Below are 18,730 nucleotides of genomic sequence, written 5' to 3'. Positions count from 1 at the left end.
TTTACATCAAGGCTTCCCAGTTCCATGCAGTGCAGATAAAATAACTTTATCAGCACCCAACTCTACAAACGCAACTTCACAGAAACATCTCCTACTCAGAAGTTCTGTATCATTTGGAGGGAAGCATATGAAATCCTTTGAAAAGCATGTAATATGTTCCACCAAGACCAACCACAGCAAAATGTAGATAACACACACTAATGTCTTAAAAGTAGTTAAAACTGCAGAATAGTAGAAAGTAAAGTTCAGTAGAACTGTGAAATTTACCTCATGTGCAAGGACTTTGCAGATAATAGAGAACTATCAAAAATCTGAAATTATCAATGCATGGCAATATGACTTTTCTTGGGGAATGATCACCATCTTTTCTCACAGTAAATTGGTTAATTTGTTGTCACTGATGGACTTGAAATTTTATTTTGAAAGCTCCTCAGAACCAGAAAATACAAACTTTACCAGTCCTTGAGAAAGCACATATGATTGTCCAGTTAAATCCCCACAAATTGTACTAGTGTAGGACAGTGTATCATGTACTACAATAGTATTTCAATGTACAGACAACGTACAGGAATAAATCCCAAAGCAATGCAAGAGTCTGAAAAGAAATTCCTGTCATACCTGTGTTTTAAGCTCTCCCAAATAGGCTCGGAATAGTTTATCAGAGTTGTTAATCATGTCACTAGGCTGGATTTCTCCCAAAACTCCCAAAAGCTCATAAATCTTCTCCAGTACTAGAAAGTAATTTATAATTATTAATTACTGAAATCATTACTCTGACATTTCCATCAAAATTCTATGTAACTTGCAACTATGAGATAACCATCCCTGATGGTTTAATTAGAGATTTTTGTGGGAAAGACAGGTTGTTATAACGTTCATGCATATATATATATCTACACTCACACACACACACTACAATGTGAGATGCTCCTCTCACATCAATAAGTTAAACACATTTACTGTTTTTAAACATAGCTCAGAAAACTGATTAATAAATGTCATATCCACTGAGGAAGCATTTGCTACTAATCCAAGTTTCCTGCTGGCCTTGAGGTTTTGCTGTGACTTTAAAATACCGTGAGGGTTAAGGCCAACAGCAAGCAGAAGTTTTTAGGCTTGAAATCAGACTGGAGGATTCTACGTAGGCACAGCAAGCTTTGTGAGGGCTAGACCTGACAAGCCAAGATTTCAGCTGTAACTAGCCAAGGCAATCAAACTAGAGCTCATAGTAGTCTGCCTAAGATCATAAATAACATAATTAGGCAAGGCAGGAAATGATGAGTTTACATTAGGGGTGACCAATCCAGGAACTATCACACTAAAACTGCAGCTTTGAGGACAAAACTGGCCAGGGTTAGAATAGGGTTACAAAGAGTTTTAGAGTCATACAAACATTTAGGTTGGAATGGGCCTCTAAGATTGTGAAGTCCAACCATTAACCCAGCACTGCCAAGCCCACCACTAAACCATATCTCTAAACACCCTATCTCTGTATCTTTTAAACACGCCCAGGGATGGTGACTCCACCACTTCCCAGGGCAGCCTGTTCCAATGACTGACCACTCCTTCTTGAAAAAATTTTTCCTAATATCCAATCTAAATCTCCCCTGGTGCAACTCGAGGTCATTTCCTCTTGTCCTCCCATTAGCTGCCTAGGAGAAGAGACCGACCCCCACCTTCCTAAAACCTCCATTCAGGTAGTTCTGCATGATAAGGTCCTCCCTAAGCCTCTTTTTCTTCAGCCTAAACAACCCCAGTTCCCTCAGCTGCTTCTTATAAGGCTTGTGCTCCAGACCCTTCTCCAGCTCCACTGCCCTTCTCTGGACACACTCCAGCACCTCAGTCACTTTCTTGGAGTGAGGTGCCCAAAACTGAACAGAGGATTCAAGGTGTGGCCTCACCAGTGCTGAGTACAGGGGAACAATCACCGACCGCCCTGGTTCTGCTGGCCACATTATTTCTGATATGGGTCAGGAAGCCATTGGCCTTCTTGACCCCTTGGGCACACTGCTGGATCACGTTCAGCTGACTGTTGATCAATACCCTGAGCAACTGAACTGGAGTTGACATGAACTCCTACAGGAATGGGCAGCCTCTGCTTTTGCTAAGGGCACCCACTGGAGGAACCAGCACTACTCTTAAGGCTCAAAGTTACAGGGGTATACGTGTGTGTAGTTATAAACCAGGCACAAAAGTAACTTCAAAGCTTCAGCTACACCAGGTTAGCACTGAACCTGGGAAAAAAATTAGATCTAAAAATCTAGCAAAGTTAAGTCAGTTACTGACAAGAAAGCTGGAATTACTTTCAGGATTTAGACATTCAGGAACTAATAATAACAGGTATTATATTTTTTTGTTGGGAATCCTAAATGCTTAAATTCAGTATGAACTGCCACAGCTGAATGCAACTACATGATTTCTTCCACATGTTAGGTCATACATACATACAGGTCTGGTAAGAAGCAGCTAACTCCATGGTCGTGATCAGAAGACCTGAACAAATTTTACTACTGCCTTTTTACATTTTAAACACACTTCCCACGGGAATAGCAATTACACATTTCCATGGGGTATCATCCCATGAAAACTGAATGTAAATAAAACACGGAAAACTGACAGAAAAACTAAAGCCTACCTGTATCGGCAATTTTACTTTTTGTACCAAGCTCCCCATAAAATTTATTAAATATCTCCCCAACCTTCATTTCCTCCATCAGACAGGAACATCGTAAACTTTGGAGCAACTAAGACAGAAAAAAAAAAAAAAAAAAAAAAAAAAACTCAGGAGAAGCATTAATATCACCAACACAATACTACTTGGTCTAAATAAAAATACAGTTCATACATGCTGCTTCAGCTTAAGTATGCAAATATGCTAGTCAGTGAGATAGATTTAAGGTGACTGAGCCAGGAAAGGTTAATGGTACAAAATCTACTTTAACAAAAAATTACCTTCCTAAATACACATAAATACAAAATTTTTAACTTTACAGTATACTTTATATGTATTTATATATATATATATATATATATACACCTCACAAGAGCACAGACTTAGCAAGTCTGCAGTATCTTTTATCATACTGTATTTCTCTCCCTGCTGGTATAAAGCCAATCAAAGTCACAGAACTGACTCAGAACAATTCAGAAGGGATTTTTTTTCTCATAAACAAAACTAAGTAGGAGCAAAAGCATTTGCAAAACAAGGGTCTACTGCATTCTGAGGAAGTACATTGTAAAATTACTGCCTCATGCAGTAACTAAATTCTAAAAAAAAAGTCCTTCTTCTCCACACCTTTCACATACTGTGTCTAATATATCATAACGTTACATATAATACACATTTTAAAGCAAGAATACAATTGAATGTCAAAATTTCTCCTTAAATAACTGTGATAAACTGAGAGATCTGTAACTGCCCCCAAAACAACTATATCTTGCTCTAGCAGATGAAGGAATGACATGCTTACATCCTAAGCACCGTACTGGAGAATACTGAAGACAATCTGTTGTTAAGACGTATCTGTTTCTAACATCTATATATCACACTATCGCTATTTCTTGCAACTGCAGGCTACAGATTTTCTGCACGATATAGGATAACTGTAGTAGTACAACAGATTTTCTACTTTTTTCTAGAAACAAGAGAGGTTTATAACATGCATTTTACCTTAATCAGAAGTTCCAGTGCTGCGACTTTACATTTTGCTGCTCTCTCTTTTGTATAGACACTAAGACAAGTTTGCTACATAGGAAAGAAAATGAGGATTGAATTACTTGTAAGTAAAGAAGGAAATTCAAAGATAACACATATTCACCTACTTCTCTAAAATGTCTGTTCCTCACAAGTTTAACGTTTTTTAAAAAAGACTAAAACAGTATCTAATCCCCAAAGCGGCCTGACTGACAACATGGCAGCACTGTTTGACATAATAAATCCCAACTCCAGCAAAAAAAAAGCAGTAAAAAGCAAAACTGAAGTAAAAGGCAAACATAGCACATTTTCCCCCTTTAATGTACTTTATTTCTTACAGTAAGTATCTTAATTTCAGATCAGAAACGTCAGTGGTGCAGTCAAGCAAAAGCAACAGAGTGTGCAAAGCAACAGAGCTATTCAGCACTCCAGACTCAATGAACCTCGTTTTTAGAGGTATTCTAATTACTGCTAACTTCTGTGTAACACCTTTGCAGGAGAATTTTTTAAAAAATTGGTATTTAAAACTAACCACCACCTCTAGAAACATTTAATATATTACACTTAAATTACAAGTTTAGTTTGTATAAATTAAAAGATATAACTATTACTTTCAATGTCAATAACTAATTTTCAGACTCAGTACCTATTAAGTTCTATAAAGAAAACTTAATAAAATTAAGTCTATAACTGAAGAAATAATTCCACACTTTTCTGTGATATGAATTACACTTCATGTCAACCAAGTTATTCAAGGTCTAACAAGAGCAGTAGAGATGGGCAAGGCTGACTAGGAGGCGCAAAAGACAGTTACGAATCTGTTATGGCATGAGTCCCACCAGAATTGTTTCAACCACCTGGCAAAGGCCTTTATGAAACAACTTTCCTTTACCTACCTTAATATTACAGGCGTAAGGATGAACCTTGTCACCAACTTTTTCCATAAAGATGCAAAGAAACTTCAACGCTTCTTCCCTGCAATCTCGAAACTGAATGTTTAAAACAAAGCAAAAAAAATTAAAGCTTATAATGCATTGTTCACATAGAACTACCTCAACCCTACTTTAACAATTAAAGTTTACCAACTCACCTCCTCGATGCTGAGGGATCTGTGGATAAAGACAAGCAAGCCATGCTCTTGGGAGAACACCAGAGACAGGTGCAGCGCTGCGAAGAAGCAAAGGAAGCATCAGGCGGCTGGTTTCCTCTGCTGGGGCAGGGAGGGCTGTGCAACACCCAGCCCATCCCCGGGGGACTGCAGGTGCCTTAACGCCTCGAGCACGACTGATGCTTGTCACCAGAAAAACCACAACACAATGTGTGTGCCACTGTCCTCCCCATGGCCTCGGGGCCAGGGCTGGTGCCGGTGCTCTCGTTCCAGAGCCTGCCCCTGCTCGGGACCGAGGGGAAGCCGACCTGGGGCCAGCTTAGGCAGAGCGGGACGCGCACGAAGTGCTTTTACTCGGGTAAATAGTTATCTGGGGCAAGACACCGTCCCTCCCTCGGAATACACCTTTTACGCCACACCAGTGACACAAAGCGTAGACTGAAGCACCGAGGCCGCCCCGCAGTCCCGCCGCCCCGGTGCGTGTGTCCCCGGCACCACCGAGCCCTCCCAAGACGAGCGCTCGCCGTCCCGAGCCCCGCTCAGACGCCCTCGCCGCCACCCCCCGAGGGGCCGGGCCCCCGGGCGCACCCTGCTCGCCGCTGTCCAGGCTGGCGAGGCAAGTCTCGGCCAGGCTGCGGAGCAGGCTGTACCCCTGCAGGGCATCGCCAGGCTGCAGGCAGCCGTGCAGCTGGAGCAGGCACTGCCGAGCCCCGGCCATGCCGACCCCGCAGCTCCCACAGCGCGACGCGGAAGCGGGCGCGGGGGACCCGCCCCCGGGCGCATCCAAGGCAGCCGAGGGGGGGGGACACACGGACTGCTGAGCGCGGGGGCTGGAGAACGCTTGGCTGGAGCGTTCCGGGCGGGAGGAATGAGGGGTGGCGTCAGGGAAGGGCGTTTCGGGGCATCTTTGTGTCTCCTGTCGCAGGTTAGACTCCGGAAACACACATTTAACACCACAGAATGGGTAAGGCTGGGAGGGACCGCAGAGGGTCATCTGGTCCAACCTCTCTGCTTAAGCAGGATTATCCCAGAGCACACGGCACAGGATTGTGTCCAAACAGTTGTTCAGGATCTCCAGCGAGGAAGACTCCACAACCTCTCTGGGCAGTCTGTTCCAGTGCACAGTACCTCACACAATAAACAAGTTTCTCCTCATATTCACATAGAACTTCATGTGCATCAATTTCTGCCTGTTGCCTCTTATCCTACTGCTTGGACCACCGAGAATGGCCTGGCTCCACCCTCTTGACATCTTTCTTCTCAAGGCTGAAGAGTCCCAGCTCCCTCAGCCTTTCCTCATTACAGGAGATGCTCCAGCCTCTTAACCATCTCAGTCGCCCTCCGCTGGATCCGCTCCAGGAGCTCCCCGTGTCTCTCGTACTGTAATACTGGATACAGTAGTGGATCCCCCTCTGCTCAGAATGGGCCGCTCCGACGTCCCCACGCCTCTCTGCAGCACTAGTTTTGCCGCGAAATTCGGCCCGGTGCGGGCAGTTCCACTCTGGACTGAGGGGGGTGGGCGATGTGCCAGTCCTGAGGGCAGCCTCCGTCTCGTAGCACAAATAGTACGCTGCCTTATACTTCTCTCCCTGCTACTGCAGGTCAAGCAGGGCGCGGCCCTCACCTCGCGGGTCCGGAGGGTTTATCTCCTTCCTCCTTTCCTTCTCCCGTCCGCATCCCCCCTTTCTGTCTCCGTTGAGTGCTCCTGTTGCCATCACGCCTCGCCATTGGCCAGAAAGCCCGCGAGAGCGCGCGCACGCCGCAGGCTTTGGCGCGGAGGGTCCCGGTGTCTCCGTGCCCGCAGAGGTGGGAGGGGGCGCCGGGCGGGGGGCGCTGCCGGCCAGGGAGGGCCAGGGAGGGAAACCCGCCGGTCTGGGATCGGGGCTCAGCCGGTGGCGGGGCGCCCGCCGCGCTCATCCTTCTCGCCGAATCCCCGCAGGTAGGACCGCCGCGGGAGCTGCAGCAGCGCCATGTCGTCGCCAGCCTCCACCCCCAGCCGCCGCCGCGGCAAGCGCGGCCGAGGCAGCAACCCCCCGACTCGTAAGTGGCTGTGAAGGGGCTGGGTGGGTCGGAGGCCGCGGGGAGTGTTTTCCCGGCGCGGCGGCCCGACCATTGTAACGCCGGCCGCGGGTCCGCTTGTGTCTTGCAGCGCAAGATGCTCGCTCTCCTCCTTCCCAGAAGCGTCGGGCGGACGACTCCACCTCCACCGGGGACCTGCAGCCCATGCCCACGTCGCCGGCCGCCGACGTGCAGAGCCCCGGCGCCGCCGATGCGCTGTTCTCCAGCCCCCCGCAGTTCCGCCACTCCGGTACGCCGGGATGGGACTGTGATGGGGCTGTGCTGGCCGCCGTGATGCAGCCCGGGAGCTGCCTGCGCTGCTCTGCGGCGAGCTGGTATACAGAGTGCATATGGCTGGAAAATACTCGAGGAGAAAATTAGTGTGGTCTCAAGTTTCTCATTTGATTTTAGCATAGTGGACACTACAGGTACTCAGTCAGAGGTGCAGATCGCCATTGTAGCTTCCAGTTATCATGGGAGTATTTATCGGCGATTATACCTTAGTTTTTTTCTTTCGTGTTAAAGCTGTTAACGTAGAAAGAATTAGGTTGCTAGCCATGAAAAGCTTTACTTGCTTTTATATATAGGATCGTTTTCAATCCCAGTAGCTGTTAATAGTGTCACTTGCTTTACATCCCCCAGAATACTGAAAAATGTGTTTCATCTAAAATGCTGTATGTTTTTATGCTTGAACATCAGTGTAGGTTTAAACTGCAGTACTGCTCAAAAGTTTTCTAGTGAAGCTTTACTAGCACTTGGGATCTTTGAGAAGAGATGTTAATGCAAAGAAAAGTTCTTATATAGACTTGCAACATCTTTATTGTTTGTTTTGACAAAATACTGGAATTGATGCCAGTCATTTTATGATGGTAGAGTTAAAAGAATGGTGAGACAAACGCAGAGGCTGAATTTTAGTCTCCTCTAAGTGTAAAATGTCTTGATAATCATTACAAAACACTTCCTTTTATAGCTATTCCTCTTGACTTCGATATCAGTTCGCCTCTGACTTACGGCACACCCAGCTCCAGGGTAGAGGGTACTCCACGAAGTGGTGTCCGAGGAACTCCCGTCAGGCAGAGGCCAGATCTTGGGTCTGCCCGTAAAGCTAGAGAAGTTGATTTACACTCAGACGGGGTAGGTATATGTCCCAGAGCTTGTATCTGACAATGTCTTTTTAAACAAATACGCATATGCTCAATTTGTTTCCATGCAGCTGGCTGAGGATATAGTAGCGACCAAGGAATCTCTGGGACAAAAGCTTGTTATTTGGGGAACTGATGTTAATGTAGCTTCGTGCAAAGAAAAATTCCAGGTAGGTTAACAACTTGCTTTTCCTTTTTTTTAAATGAAAAGCTAGTTTGATTTATATATTAGTTGAATCTGATACAAAGTAAGCCTTTATCCTACTAATTCTGCTTACCTTTCCCATCTGTCTCCCTGTTACCTCTAACATTTAGAGATTTCTTCAGCGCTTTATCGATCCATTAGATAAAGAGGATGAAGATATTGGCTTGGATCTTAATGAGCCACGCTATATGCAGCGACTTCAAGAGGTACTTGTAACGCACTGAAATCTAACTTTTCTTTTTCGGTCTTGCATGCCGCTGAGCTGAAGATTTCTAAACTCCCTTGCAGATTAATATGGTTGGGGAACCATTCCTGAACGTAAACTGTGACCATCTAAGATCATTTGATGAAAATCTCTACAGGCAACTGATCTGCTACCCTCAGGTGAAGAACTGCACTTGTTTTCTGGCTTTCAAGTGGCCCTTTCATATTTTTTGGGTTTAATATGTTTGTTTAAAGGCACTGTGTACTTTGTATGTTTGGTGCCATCTCGGTGGCTTCTTTATTTTACTTAATATAAAATGTATCATAGTAGCTGATCATGGATATGGTCAGTACCTCGTGCATGAAAGTTAACCAGTGATCTGCAATATCCAGAATATTGTAGTTTCCTCCCACCCCTTGCAACACTGAAATAAATGAATAAATCCAATCTGAACAGCAGGTTTTCTGTTACATAGGAAAATGCTCAGATGGCATAACTTTTTAGTAATTCATGGCTGATGAGCAGCACATAAGATGCTTTATGCAAAATTACTTCACTCTTTGATTATTATTTTTAATTTGTAAGCATAACTGTTTTTAACAATTTTATGCAGGAAGTTATCCCAACATTTGACATGGCTGCCAATGAGATATTTTTTGATCGTTACCCTGATTCAATACTAGAACATCAAATTCAAGTAAGGCCATATAATGCCTTGAAGACTAGGAATATGAGAAGTCTAAACCCCGAAGGTAAACTTTTTGCTTACCATATCAGAAAAGGATCTTAAAAGATTTATATATACTTACTGAATGCTAGCCTAGAATTACATTAAAACCATATAAAACTACTTGAGGTCCATCCGGACCCATGTCTTCTGTTCATATGTCTGTTCCAGAAGCAAATACTTTAGAGCTCATATGCAGAATGATCTGTTCATAAAGGAAATCTTTCCTGTCATCAGCTATGCAAGTTCTTAGTTCTGCGAGTGCAAAGAATTCTTTCATTTGTATAAGTACTCCTGTAAATTAGAATATTTGTACTATACATTTATGATTCTTTTTGCTTTGTCTAAAACAAAATACTAGTACCTAACTGAATGTCTACCTCCTGCCTAAAAACTAATTTAACATGAAATTTTGGAAGTTATTTAAACTTTAGGAGTATGAAGTCATGACGTGAGTCTTTATAATTTTGTAGACATTGATCAACTCATCACCATCAGTGGTATGGTCATCAGAAGCTCCCAGTTGATTCCTGAGATGCAGGAAGCATTCTTTAAATGCCAGGTTTGCGCTTTCACCACCAGAGTAGAAATCGATCGTGGCAGGATTGCTGAACCATCAGTCTGCAAGAACTGTAACACAACGCACAGTATGGCACTGATTCACAATCGATCCATGTTCTCTGACAAACAGATGGTATGTCGGCTTAGTAGTGGCTAAATGAAACTGTTTCTGTTTTTTTCTCCTCCACCCTCCTAAAATCATCAGTAGCATTAATTATGTGTCTTGAAACTGAATGTTTTGGAAAGGTAAAGTGTTTTGGAACATGAAAATAGGTGAAACAACTTAGTGAATCACTTAGATCACAACTTAGATCTACTTTGGAGAAATGCATTAAAAGGATGAAGTATGTACACTTCTTAATGTTTGTCCATGGAAGCCCCTTTATGTATAGTATGTCCATTTCTCTCTAGACTAGATTAGCCTTGTATGTAACAGTATTTTAGCTGCACTCGCAATCAGCAGAATTCTCATTTTCATCATCTCTTAATCAGTAAACAGTTCTGCTGTTCAGGTGGGGATATGTTGTTCCTGACCAATTGTCCTCATTGAAAATGATGTTGAAGAGTGTGCTAATACAAAAATCTTTTGTATGCTCTGTGGAAAAGCTTTGAGTTTTTGAAACTGAAACTTATGTGGTTTTTCTTTTGCTAGATCAAACTGCAGGAGTCTCCTGAAGATATGCCAGCTGGGCAGACCCCACATACAGTTGTGCTGTTTGCTCACAATGACCTTGTTGATAAAGTTCAGCCAGGTGACAGAGTTAATGTCACAGGTAAAGTTTGGTTTGAGTATTTGTATCCTTCTTTTCTCACTGATCATAACTGTCTGTAAAGGGACCTGATAGGATGCACCTGCAACTGCTGAGGGAGCTGGACACGTTTTTGTAAGGCTACTCACTCAATCTTTGAGAAGTCATGGTGACTGGCTAAGATCCTGGAAAAAAGCCAATGTCACTCTCTAGAGTAAGGAGGAGACCTGGGGAACTGTAAGTCAGTCAGCCTCATCTTGACCCCTGAGGGGAAGGTGATGGAGCTAATAATCCTGGAAACTTTATTTAATTGGGATAATGTTGTGGTGCACTGTCAGCAAACTTGCAGACAAAAGCAAAACTGGAAGGAAGCAGTGCTAGATAGACCACTTGGCTGTGGTGCCAAGAGCCTCCTGGGATGCATTAGGAGTATTGCCAGCAGGTTGGGGGAGTTCCGGGTCCAGTTGGGGGGTCTCGCAGTGCAAAGGAGACACGAACATACAGGAGTGAATTCCACAAAGGGCTGTGATCGTCACAGGCGCCTCTGTCATATGTGGAAAGGCTAAGAAAGCTGGGACTGCTCAGCCTGGAGAATAGAAGGCTCAGGGGGATCTTAGCATTGTGTTTTTAAGTACCTGATTTGGTGTGTGTGGGGGTGGTGGTAGTGTCAGGAAGGCAAAGCCAGACTCTTCTTAGCGGTGTCCAGTGGCATGCAGAGGACACAAGGTGAAACACAGGAAATTCCATTTAAAAACAAGAACTTCTTTACTGTTTGTGTGGTCAAGCCCTGGCACAGGTTGCCCAGAGAGACTGTGTGGAGTCTCCATCCTTAGAGACACCCAAAATCTGACTGGACACAGCCTTTGGCAGCCTGTTCCAGTTGAGTCCAGTTTGAGCCCATGGTTGTATTAGACAATCTCCAACTTGTCTGACCTTGACGGTTCAGTCATTCTGAAACTGTAAGTGAAGAAGAGGCAACTTCTTAAATAGTGTCTGCAGTCAGGACAGTGGTAATGTAGAGTAGGTCTTGTGATACTGTAACCACGTTTTATAACCACTTTGCTTTAAAAGAACTGCTGTACTGCTTGCTGCTTGAGATGTATTAGAAAGCTGCTAAAAAACCTTCAAAATAGGGGAAACGCTTCAAGCATCAAGCCTTAATTTTCTTTCAAAAAATGCTTAAGTGTTTTATTGTTGAGAACGCTTCTGGTAGGAATGTGAAACACATACATGTACCTGCAAAAAATAGGGTCTAGATGACTTAAATATGTTCCACTGGCTTCTACTCGACTTACAGTGAGAAATAAACTGACCTAAGTATTTAGGCTGTTCTGAAAAGCTTTACTCTTCAAAAGGGAACTTGTAAAATTTTGGGGGTTTGGGATTATCATATTTCTCCATATCTAATGCTGTGATGAAAATTTGTTTTAGGCATCTACAGGGCGGTCCCAATTCGAGTTAATCCACGCGTCAGCAGCGTAAAAGCTGTGTATAAGACTCACATTGATGTCATACACTATCGCAAGACAGATTCAAAACGCCTGCATGGTGTTGATGAGGAAACGGAGCAAAAAATGTTCACAGAGGAACGTGTGAAAATTCTCAAAGAGCTTTCCAAAAAAGCAGACATATATGAGAGACTTGCTTTAGCATTGGCCCCAAGTATCTATGAGCATGAAGACATCAAAAAGGTAAAAACATCTATGTTTCTTTTGTAAGACATGTAATTTGTATGTGAGTATATTTGTAATTATTGTTTCTTCTAAAAATACCCTGAAGCTTAAAAATTCAAAAAACTGTATCTTGAGCAGTCTTAAAATGTTAAGGTCTTGTCAGGATGAAGTTGATTCTAAGTGTATTTTAATTCTTTCCATGGTATTAAGGAGTGCTAATTAGAGAAAAGATATTCAAAAGGTAGGAAGGCAGCAGAATGGGGAAAACTCAATTGTAGGATGCATCTTGGACATTTCTTGAATGTTCAGATTACTGATGATCGAAAAAAAACAAGTAGCTGTAACACAGTAAGTGCTTGCTCACAAGAGAACACTAGCTTTAAAATGACATTTGATTGACTCTGAATTATGGGGTATCAAAACATCTACACAGATGTATCCAAGAACAGATTGTTCTAATAAAGTGTTCAGCTTAGGTACTACAACATCATTGCAAAAACTGCAATCAGTATCAGGTCTCAAGGTGTTGTCAGAAATCAAACAATCCTTTTAAAGTATATTTCTTTGGGATTTTTTATATATTTATACATTATTGTAGTTCACAGGTTTCTGAAAGCTGAATTCAAAACCATATGATGATTTCCTGCTGGAATGGAGACACAGTAATGATTATTTCACTTGTTGATACCTTCTCAATACACTAATAAAGGCACACTAATCAGGTCTAGTCACTGGTGGAGTTGAGGAAAGCTAAGGATCCTTCATCAAGGGAGGTTCTTCAGGTTCCAACCTGAAGGTTCTGTACAACTACTGATCATGTTTTACTGACTGCTGCAAGTTGCTCTAAGTGAATGAGAACAGAACTAAGGCTCCCTCAATGCCTCCACAAGGTTTCTCTGCTGTAAGAAGTTGGGCAGAGGCTTTACATGAAGTGGTGTACAGTTTTCCATGCTGTTTCCAACTGTCATTGTCACTGACTAGCCCTTCTTTTCATTGACTTTCTGGCATATATATCCTGCTAGAGGGAAAAAAGATGCAGAGAGTACTGGGAAGTTGTGAATTTTTAATCTAGTAAAGTTGAAAAGGAAAAAAACAAATTCTTCTGGATAATTCTGGTTTATAAAATTACAAGCATGTGTTTATACTATTAATTCGAGTACTTTCAGAGTACTAGAAGGTAGTTACTTTAATTTCTTTACTAACAGTGCAAGTATAGGCTTTCTTTAGGAAAAACAAAGGAGGAAGAGTTGGTAAAGTCCAATTAAATAAAAGGCCTGAGACTTCATCTTTATAAGCAAGAAAAGAACTTTAACGTTATGAACGCAGTAAACCAGTCGGCTGAAAATGATAAATGGCACTTTTCTAATGATTTGAAATAGTCAATATTACTTTGGTCCTAGATTAAACATAGCCTTAGGGAAAACAATAGGCTATTCTGCCTTTTGTGTTGTCAGCAGAATTTCTTGTCAGATTTTTTGATTACCAAAGTTTTGAAACAGATTTGGAACGAATCTAATTTCAGACTTCAATTAGAAGCTGAGTTTGTAGGACCTAGCAGTTTAACTATATGTTTGCAATTAACTGGAATTGAGGATGTCTATAAAGAATGAACCCTTTTAAAAGATACCTAAACCAGTTTCAAGTGTTTCGTTTCATGTCTGAATTGTGTTAATTTTAGTAGAATTTCAGTTTATTAGATGTTTCAGCTGAACAGTGGAATAGCTAACAGAGCAAATCCAAGAGGTGATGTTTTGATTTTTATAGGGTATCCTGCTTCAGCTTTTTGGGGGATCAAGAAAGGATTTTACTCACACAGGAAGAGGCAATTTTCGTGCAGAGATCAACATTCTTCTCTGTGGTGATCCTGGTACTAGTAAATCACAGCTGCTCCAGTATGTGTATAACCTGGTTCCTCGGGGCCAGTATACTTCTGGCAAAGGCTCAAGTGCAGTTGGTCTTACTGCATATGTGATGAAGGATCCAGAAACACGGCAACTGGTTCTTCAGACAGGTGCTCTAGTGCTCAGTGACAATGGCATTTGCTGCATTGATGAGTTTGATAAAATGAGCGAAAGCACAAGATCAGTTCTGCATGAAGTAATGGAACAACAGACACTCTCCATTGCAAAGGTAAAAATCTGTTTTAATCTTTCATAGCAGACTGAAGTATTCCTAGAGGCTTTTGCTCTTGCTTTACTCAAAGGGTTTTGCAATGTAGTTTTTTACTACACGACTCGTATCTAATAACATTGGTGATCTCATTAAGTTGGGGGGAAAAAGATTTTGGTTTCAGAAGTGTTTTCTTGTTTTGACAGGCTGGAATTATTTGCCAACTGAACGCCCGTACATCTATCCTGGCAGCAGCTAACCCTATAGAATCACAGTGGAATCCGAAAAAGACTACTATTGAAAACATTCAGCTTCCTCATACGCTGCTGTCAAGGTAGTGAACTCCTGCCTTACATGTCTCATTTTTAGGAGATGTTTTACTTCCTCTTGTGAAAATTATTAAATACAGTAGAACAGAACAACTCTGTTGCTTGCAGTGTAGTGGAAAACTTTTGTAACACCTTTTTTAAATGCTATTCTTACACCTTCTATATGAGCAGGGAACTGCTTTTTAGTCTTTGAATGCTGACCTTGAACTATTGTTTGCTTATAGTTGAGACTGGTTGAATATATTGTTTGCAAAATTATAAACCGTTTTCTTCAGGATTAAACTACAAGTGCTTTTTTATTTATACATGGTTTATTTACTTAGGGAGTTTTATATGCATAAAATAATATGTGCCATCTTTGCTGTTTCCTTTCAGGACAGTTTCTTTAGCAGAAGTTTGTTCTGTGCATTTGTTATGTGTGTGGGATTTTTACTTGTGGCAGGGGTACTTTTTTGGTGTGTGGGTTTCTTTTTAAGAAAACAAAACTATCAGCCTTGAACATGGAATCTGAATTTTGCAGAATGCACCTCACTTTAAAAATTTCAAGACCATAAGATGAAAGCAAATCCATTGTGCTGTTCTGTACTTAGAGAATTCAAGAAAATTTCTTTTCAGTTTAATAGAGCAGCTTTTACTTAGAGTAGGAATTCGGAGTCTGGTGACTCCTACCTGTATTTGTTAAGTCGACCCCCCTAAAATCCAAGTACCTAAATGACAAGAAGGTCTTCATACTAATGCTGGTTACTTATCCCATTCAGATTTGACTTGATCTTTTTGATGTTGGATCCACGTGATGAAGCTTATGACAGACGTCTTGCTCGCCATTTGGTTTCACTGTACTACCAAAGTGAAGAGAAGATGGAGGAGGAATACATGGATATGGCAATATTGAGGGATTACATTGCATATGCTCGTAGTTATGTAAATCCCAGATTAAGTGAAGAAGCAAGCCAAGCCCTTATTGAGGTAAAGGAGTTGCCGATAGAATGTTCAGAGTCTTTCCTGAATCGTCAGAAGTGGTGACATTCCCTAGTGTGTATACTCTTACCTACATACAACTTTTCTGTAAGATTCTGAAAAGTTTTTGAAAACCAGCGGAATTTAAAAGGAAAAAGGGATCAGATTAGAAGTCATTCTGCACTCTCGTGTTTAGCTTTCAGAGGTGTTGGTTTGGTTCTATCGCATAAAACACATTAAATTCTACTGAAACAAAATAAATGTGTTATTGCAGACATAAGTACTGCTATGTAAAACTAGTCCTAAGTTCTTAAAGGGATTCAAAAGTTGATTCATTACCATGGCCTAATTGCTTTTTAACAGAAAGAAGTAATGTGATGTGGTTATCCGTCATTGAAGAAGGATTGTGAAGGTGTATGAGCAAGAAATGCAGGACTTGGAATGCGTTACCAGCATTGTTCATGTTCTGATACAAGATGTGGGGGATTAAGTGGACTCTGAAAAAGATTGAATATTACAAGATTTACTGAAGTATTTAACAACTGTCTCCTTTTCAGGCATATGTGGACATGAGGAAGATTGGTAGTGGCAGGGGAATGGTTTCTGCTTATCCTCGACAGCTTGAGTCCCTGATCCGGCTGGCAGAGGCGCACGCCAAGGTGCGCTTTTCAGAGAAAGTCGAAACAATTGATGTAGAAGAAGCAAGACGCCTCCATCGGGAAGCACTGAAACAATCTGCTACTGATCCAAGGACAGGAATTGTGGATATATCCATTCTCACCACAGGTTTGTGTTTTCACAGTTTTAAAGCTGGGCTGCTACTGGGCTTTTGTAATTTTTAGAATGTAACTTAACCTGTCCTCCTTAGTTAATTACTAAAAGGTAACTTCTTTCCTTTTATAAGGAATGAGTGCAACAGCTCGTAAGCGGAAAGAGGAATTGGCTCAAGCCTTAAGGAAGCTTATCCAGTCAAAGGGTAAATCACCATCTTTGAAGTACCAACAGCTTTTCGATGATCTCCGAGCCCAGTCTGATACAGTAAGTTTCCTGCTTTGTTTTTGCATTTTCACTAACTTTTAAAAGCATGTTTTTCCAAATGAACATTCTTGTCCTCAAATCATGTTATGGAGGGAAAGGGAAACATGAACTATTTCTGTGTGCGTGACTAGAAAGCCAGTTCTACAGATACAGCAAATCTGACTCATTACCTTCAGTTTGTTCTGGCTTGTGAATTAGCAAACTCAGCTTCAGGGTTCCAAGTCAGGTTTCAAATCACAAAAAGAACAAATAAAAATTTAAGAAAAGAAAATATAAGAAAATTGGTAGAAAGTAAGGAATTTTTACTCTCTTTGAAGTATTCCCCCATCTTTATTTGATTTGCTGCTTTTCTTCCAGGCTGTCACGAAGGAAATGTTTGAAGAAGCACTTCGTGCCTTGGCTGATGACGACTTCTTGACTGTGACTGGAAAGACTGTTAGACTGCTGTGAGTTAACCTATCTGTGGAAGGCCGCTGTCACGACTTCTACTTCGCCTTACTTAAGATAGTGTCAGTCTGTGAGATCTTTGAGACTGAAGCTATCATTTGCTATGACAGGCTTAGCCTTTCCTTGCCAGCCAACTGTCATGGCTTCACTTTGCCTTACTGTATTGCCAGTCTGCAAGATTTTCAAGATTAGGGCTATCATGTGCTATGACAAGTGTAGTGGCGATTAAGTGGCACTTCTGTCATTACAAGATATTACTGAGGACCTAAAAAATCCTCATCTGAATAATGCTATTTACATTTTAGCTAAATGTAATTACTACTATGTCAAGTGCTATGTGTTTTTATGAGGTTTTTTAGAGCGTGCTAACAATGTTGCATGTATCTCCAATTGAATTGTAAAAATTCATCTAAAGTGACTTTTTAGTAAAAGCAATTTGACTATTAGTATTGCTGTAATCTGAAATAAAGTTATTTGACTTGAAAGGGCTCTTTAGCATTCATTCCAAGTAAAAATTAGCATATCCTGTGCTGAGTACTTTTCAGTCTAGAATTTGGAAATTTTTCAGAAGTTTTTTGTGAGAGCATAAAAGGAGCTTTGCTTTTTTCCTTTTTGTTTGTTTGTGGTTTTGCTTGGTCATTTCTTTGTTTTCTTTGACTTCAGTGTACTGTGGAAGTATCTTTATTGTAGAAAAGGCAGATTCTACCTGAAACCACTTTTCCTTACTTCAATTTTAAGTATGACTAGATAAATTAAGATACCCACCTTTAGTGTAATGGCATATGATCAGTCCTGAAAGAACAAGGTCTAGTAGCATGACTGGAAAATCTTCCCACACTGTATCCGGGGTAGATGCTCTCAACTATTGCACATCAGAGTGCAAGTCACTACCGCCTCATGTTCCTGGGGTTTATGGACTGGAAGGATGTAGTTCATGTTGTGCTTTTCTGTAGAGGAAGTCTAGGTTCCCTGGTTCAAGTCTTAAAAGTTTCATATAGGTAAGCTGAGATTCCAGTAGCTTGATACTTCTCTTCAAAAGAAATCTGTGAAATAAAATTCCAAACTCCCTTAAATTCCAGGATCATAAATTCTCTAGTGGCACTTGCCTTCTAGGATCTTATTTTCCTCTCTGCTATATTAATGTATTTTGCTTAGAAAACAACAGTCTAATGATGTCTTCTTTCCTTCCCCATTGTACCAAATCTTTATTGCACAGTTACTGTCTGCCTTTTAGGTGAGACTGATACAGTTCTAAGGTTTTTACTTTTTGAAAACATCACTTGCATACTTTTTTCATTGACACTGGTCCCTAAAGTACTACCTCAGTTCATAAACCTTTCTCTCCCCTGTTTTTCCACTCTCATAAGCTGTAACACTCTCCTGAACTACTTGGTGCCTTCTCTTGTCAGACAAAACAGCACCAACTAAGTTTCTTAAATATGTTTTTGATCTGAAGAAAGTTGATAGGGTGTTTTAAAAAAATTATTACAATGCATATGACTACATCAGCAACATTCTTCAAATTAAAATTGTCTGTCAATATGGAAACTGTTACTGTAAAACAGAAATTGGCTTGTTCATCTACTTGCAAATTTTTAATTCATATTGAATTGTGTAGCCACAGTCACAGTGTTACAGGAAATGGAAAGAAGTGTTGTGTGTAAAACAAATTTTAGCTCCCTTTTGAGTTAACATGACTCTTAATTCACCATATCCTAATTATTTGAT

General features: G+C 41.3%; 2 protein-coding genes across 3 annotated transcripts in view; one reads left to right on the top strand and one right to left on the bottom strand.

The window, feature by feature from the left end:
* PRKDC (protein kinase, DNA-activated, catalytic subunit) overlaps positions 1-5,528 on the bottom strand; it is an 85,465-nt gene extending 79,937 nt beyond the window's left edge. For both annotated transcript variants that reach the window (XM_027890210.1, XM_027890211.1), the window contains exons 1-6: positions 5,391-5,528; positions 4,785-4,861; positions 4,591-4,683; positions 3,671-3,745; positions 2,636-2,744; positions 619-731 (exon numbers count right to left, since the gene is read on the bottom strand). In XM_027890210.1, coding sequence (XP_027746011.1) covers positions 619-731; positions 2,636-2,744; positions 3,671-3,745; positions 4,591-4,683; positions 4,785-4,861; positions 5,391-5,520 — 597 coding nt within the window. In that variant the 5' untranslated portion in view covers positions 5,521-5,528. The remainder of the gene's footprint in view (positions 1-618; positions 732-2,635; positions 2,745-3,670; positions 3,746-4,590; positions 4,684-4,784; positions 4,862-5,390) is intronic.
* Positions 5,529-6,743: 1,215 nt separating this feature from the next.
* MCM4 (minichromosome maintenance complex component 4) lies at positions 6,744-17,483 on the top strand. The gene is made up of 16 exons (XM_027890238.1): positions 6,744-6,842; positions 6,952-7,110; positions 7,831-7,994; positions 8,074-8,172; positions 8,318-8,413; positions 8,496-8,591; positions 9,026-9,164; positions 9,613-9,833; positions 10,353-10,473; positions 11,881-12,140; positions 13,887-14,252; positions 14,438-14,565; positions 15,319-15,526; positions 16,075-16,303; positions 16,422-16,555; positions 16,913-17,483. Exons 1-16 carry the CDS (start codon positions 6,773-6,775, stop codon positions 17,003-17,005), a joined length of 2,583 nt encoding a protein of 860 aa, XP_027746039.1. The 5' UTR covers positions 6,744-6,772; the 3' UTR covers positions 17,006-17,483.
* Positions 17,484-18,730: the final 1,247 nt, after the last annotated feature.

Source organism: Empidonax traillii, unplaced genomic scaffold (assembly GCF_003031625.1).
Source record: "Empidonax traillii isolate 1590-97213 ecotype Southwest subspecies unplaced genomic scaffold, ASM303162v1 scaffold281:size1424471, whole genome shotgun sequence".
In the NCBI taxonomy this organism is placed as follows: Eukaryota; Metazoa; Chordata; class Aves; order Passeriformes; family Tyrannidae; genus Empidonax; species Empidonax traillii.
The sequence above is the reverse complement of the archived record's forward strand: the minus strand, read 5'-3'. Positions and strand labels throughout refer to the sequence as shown.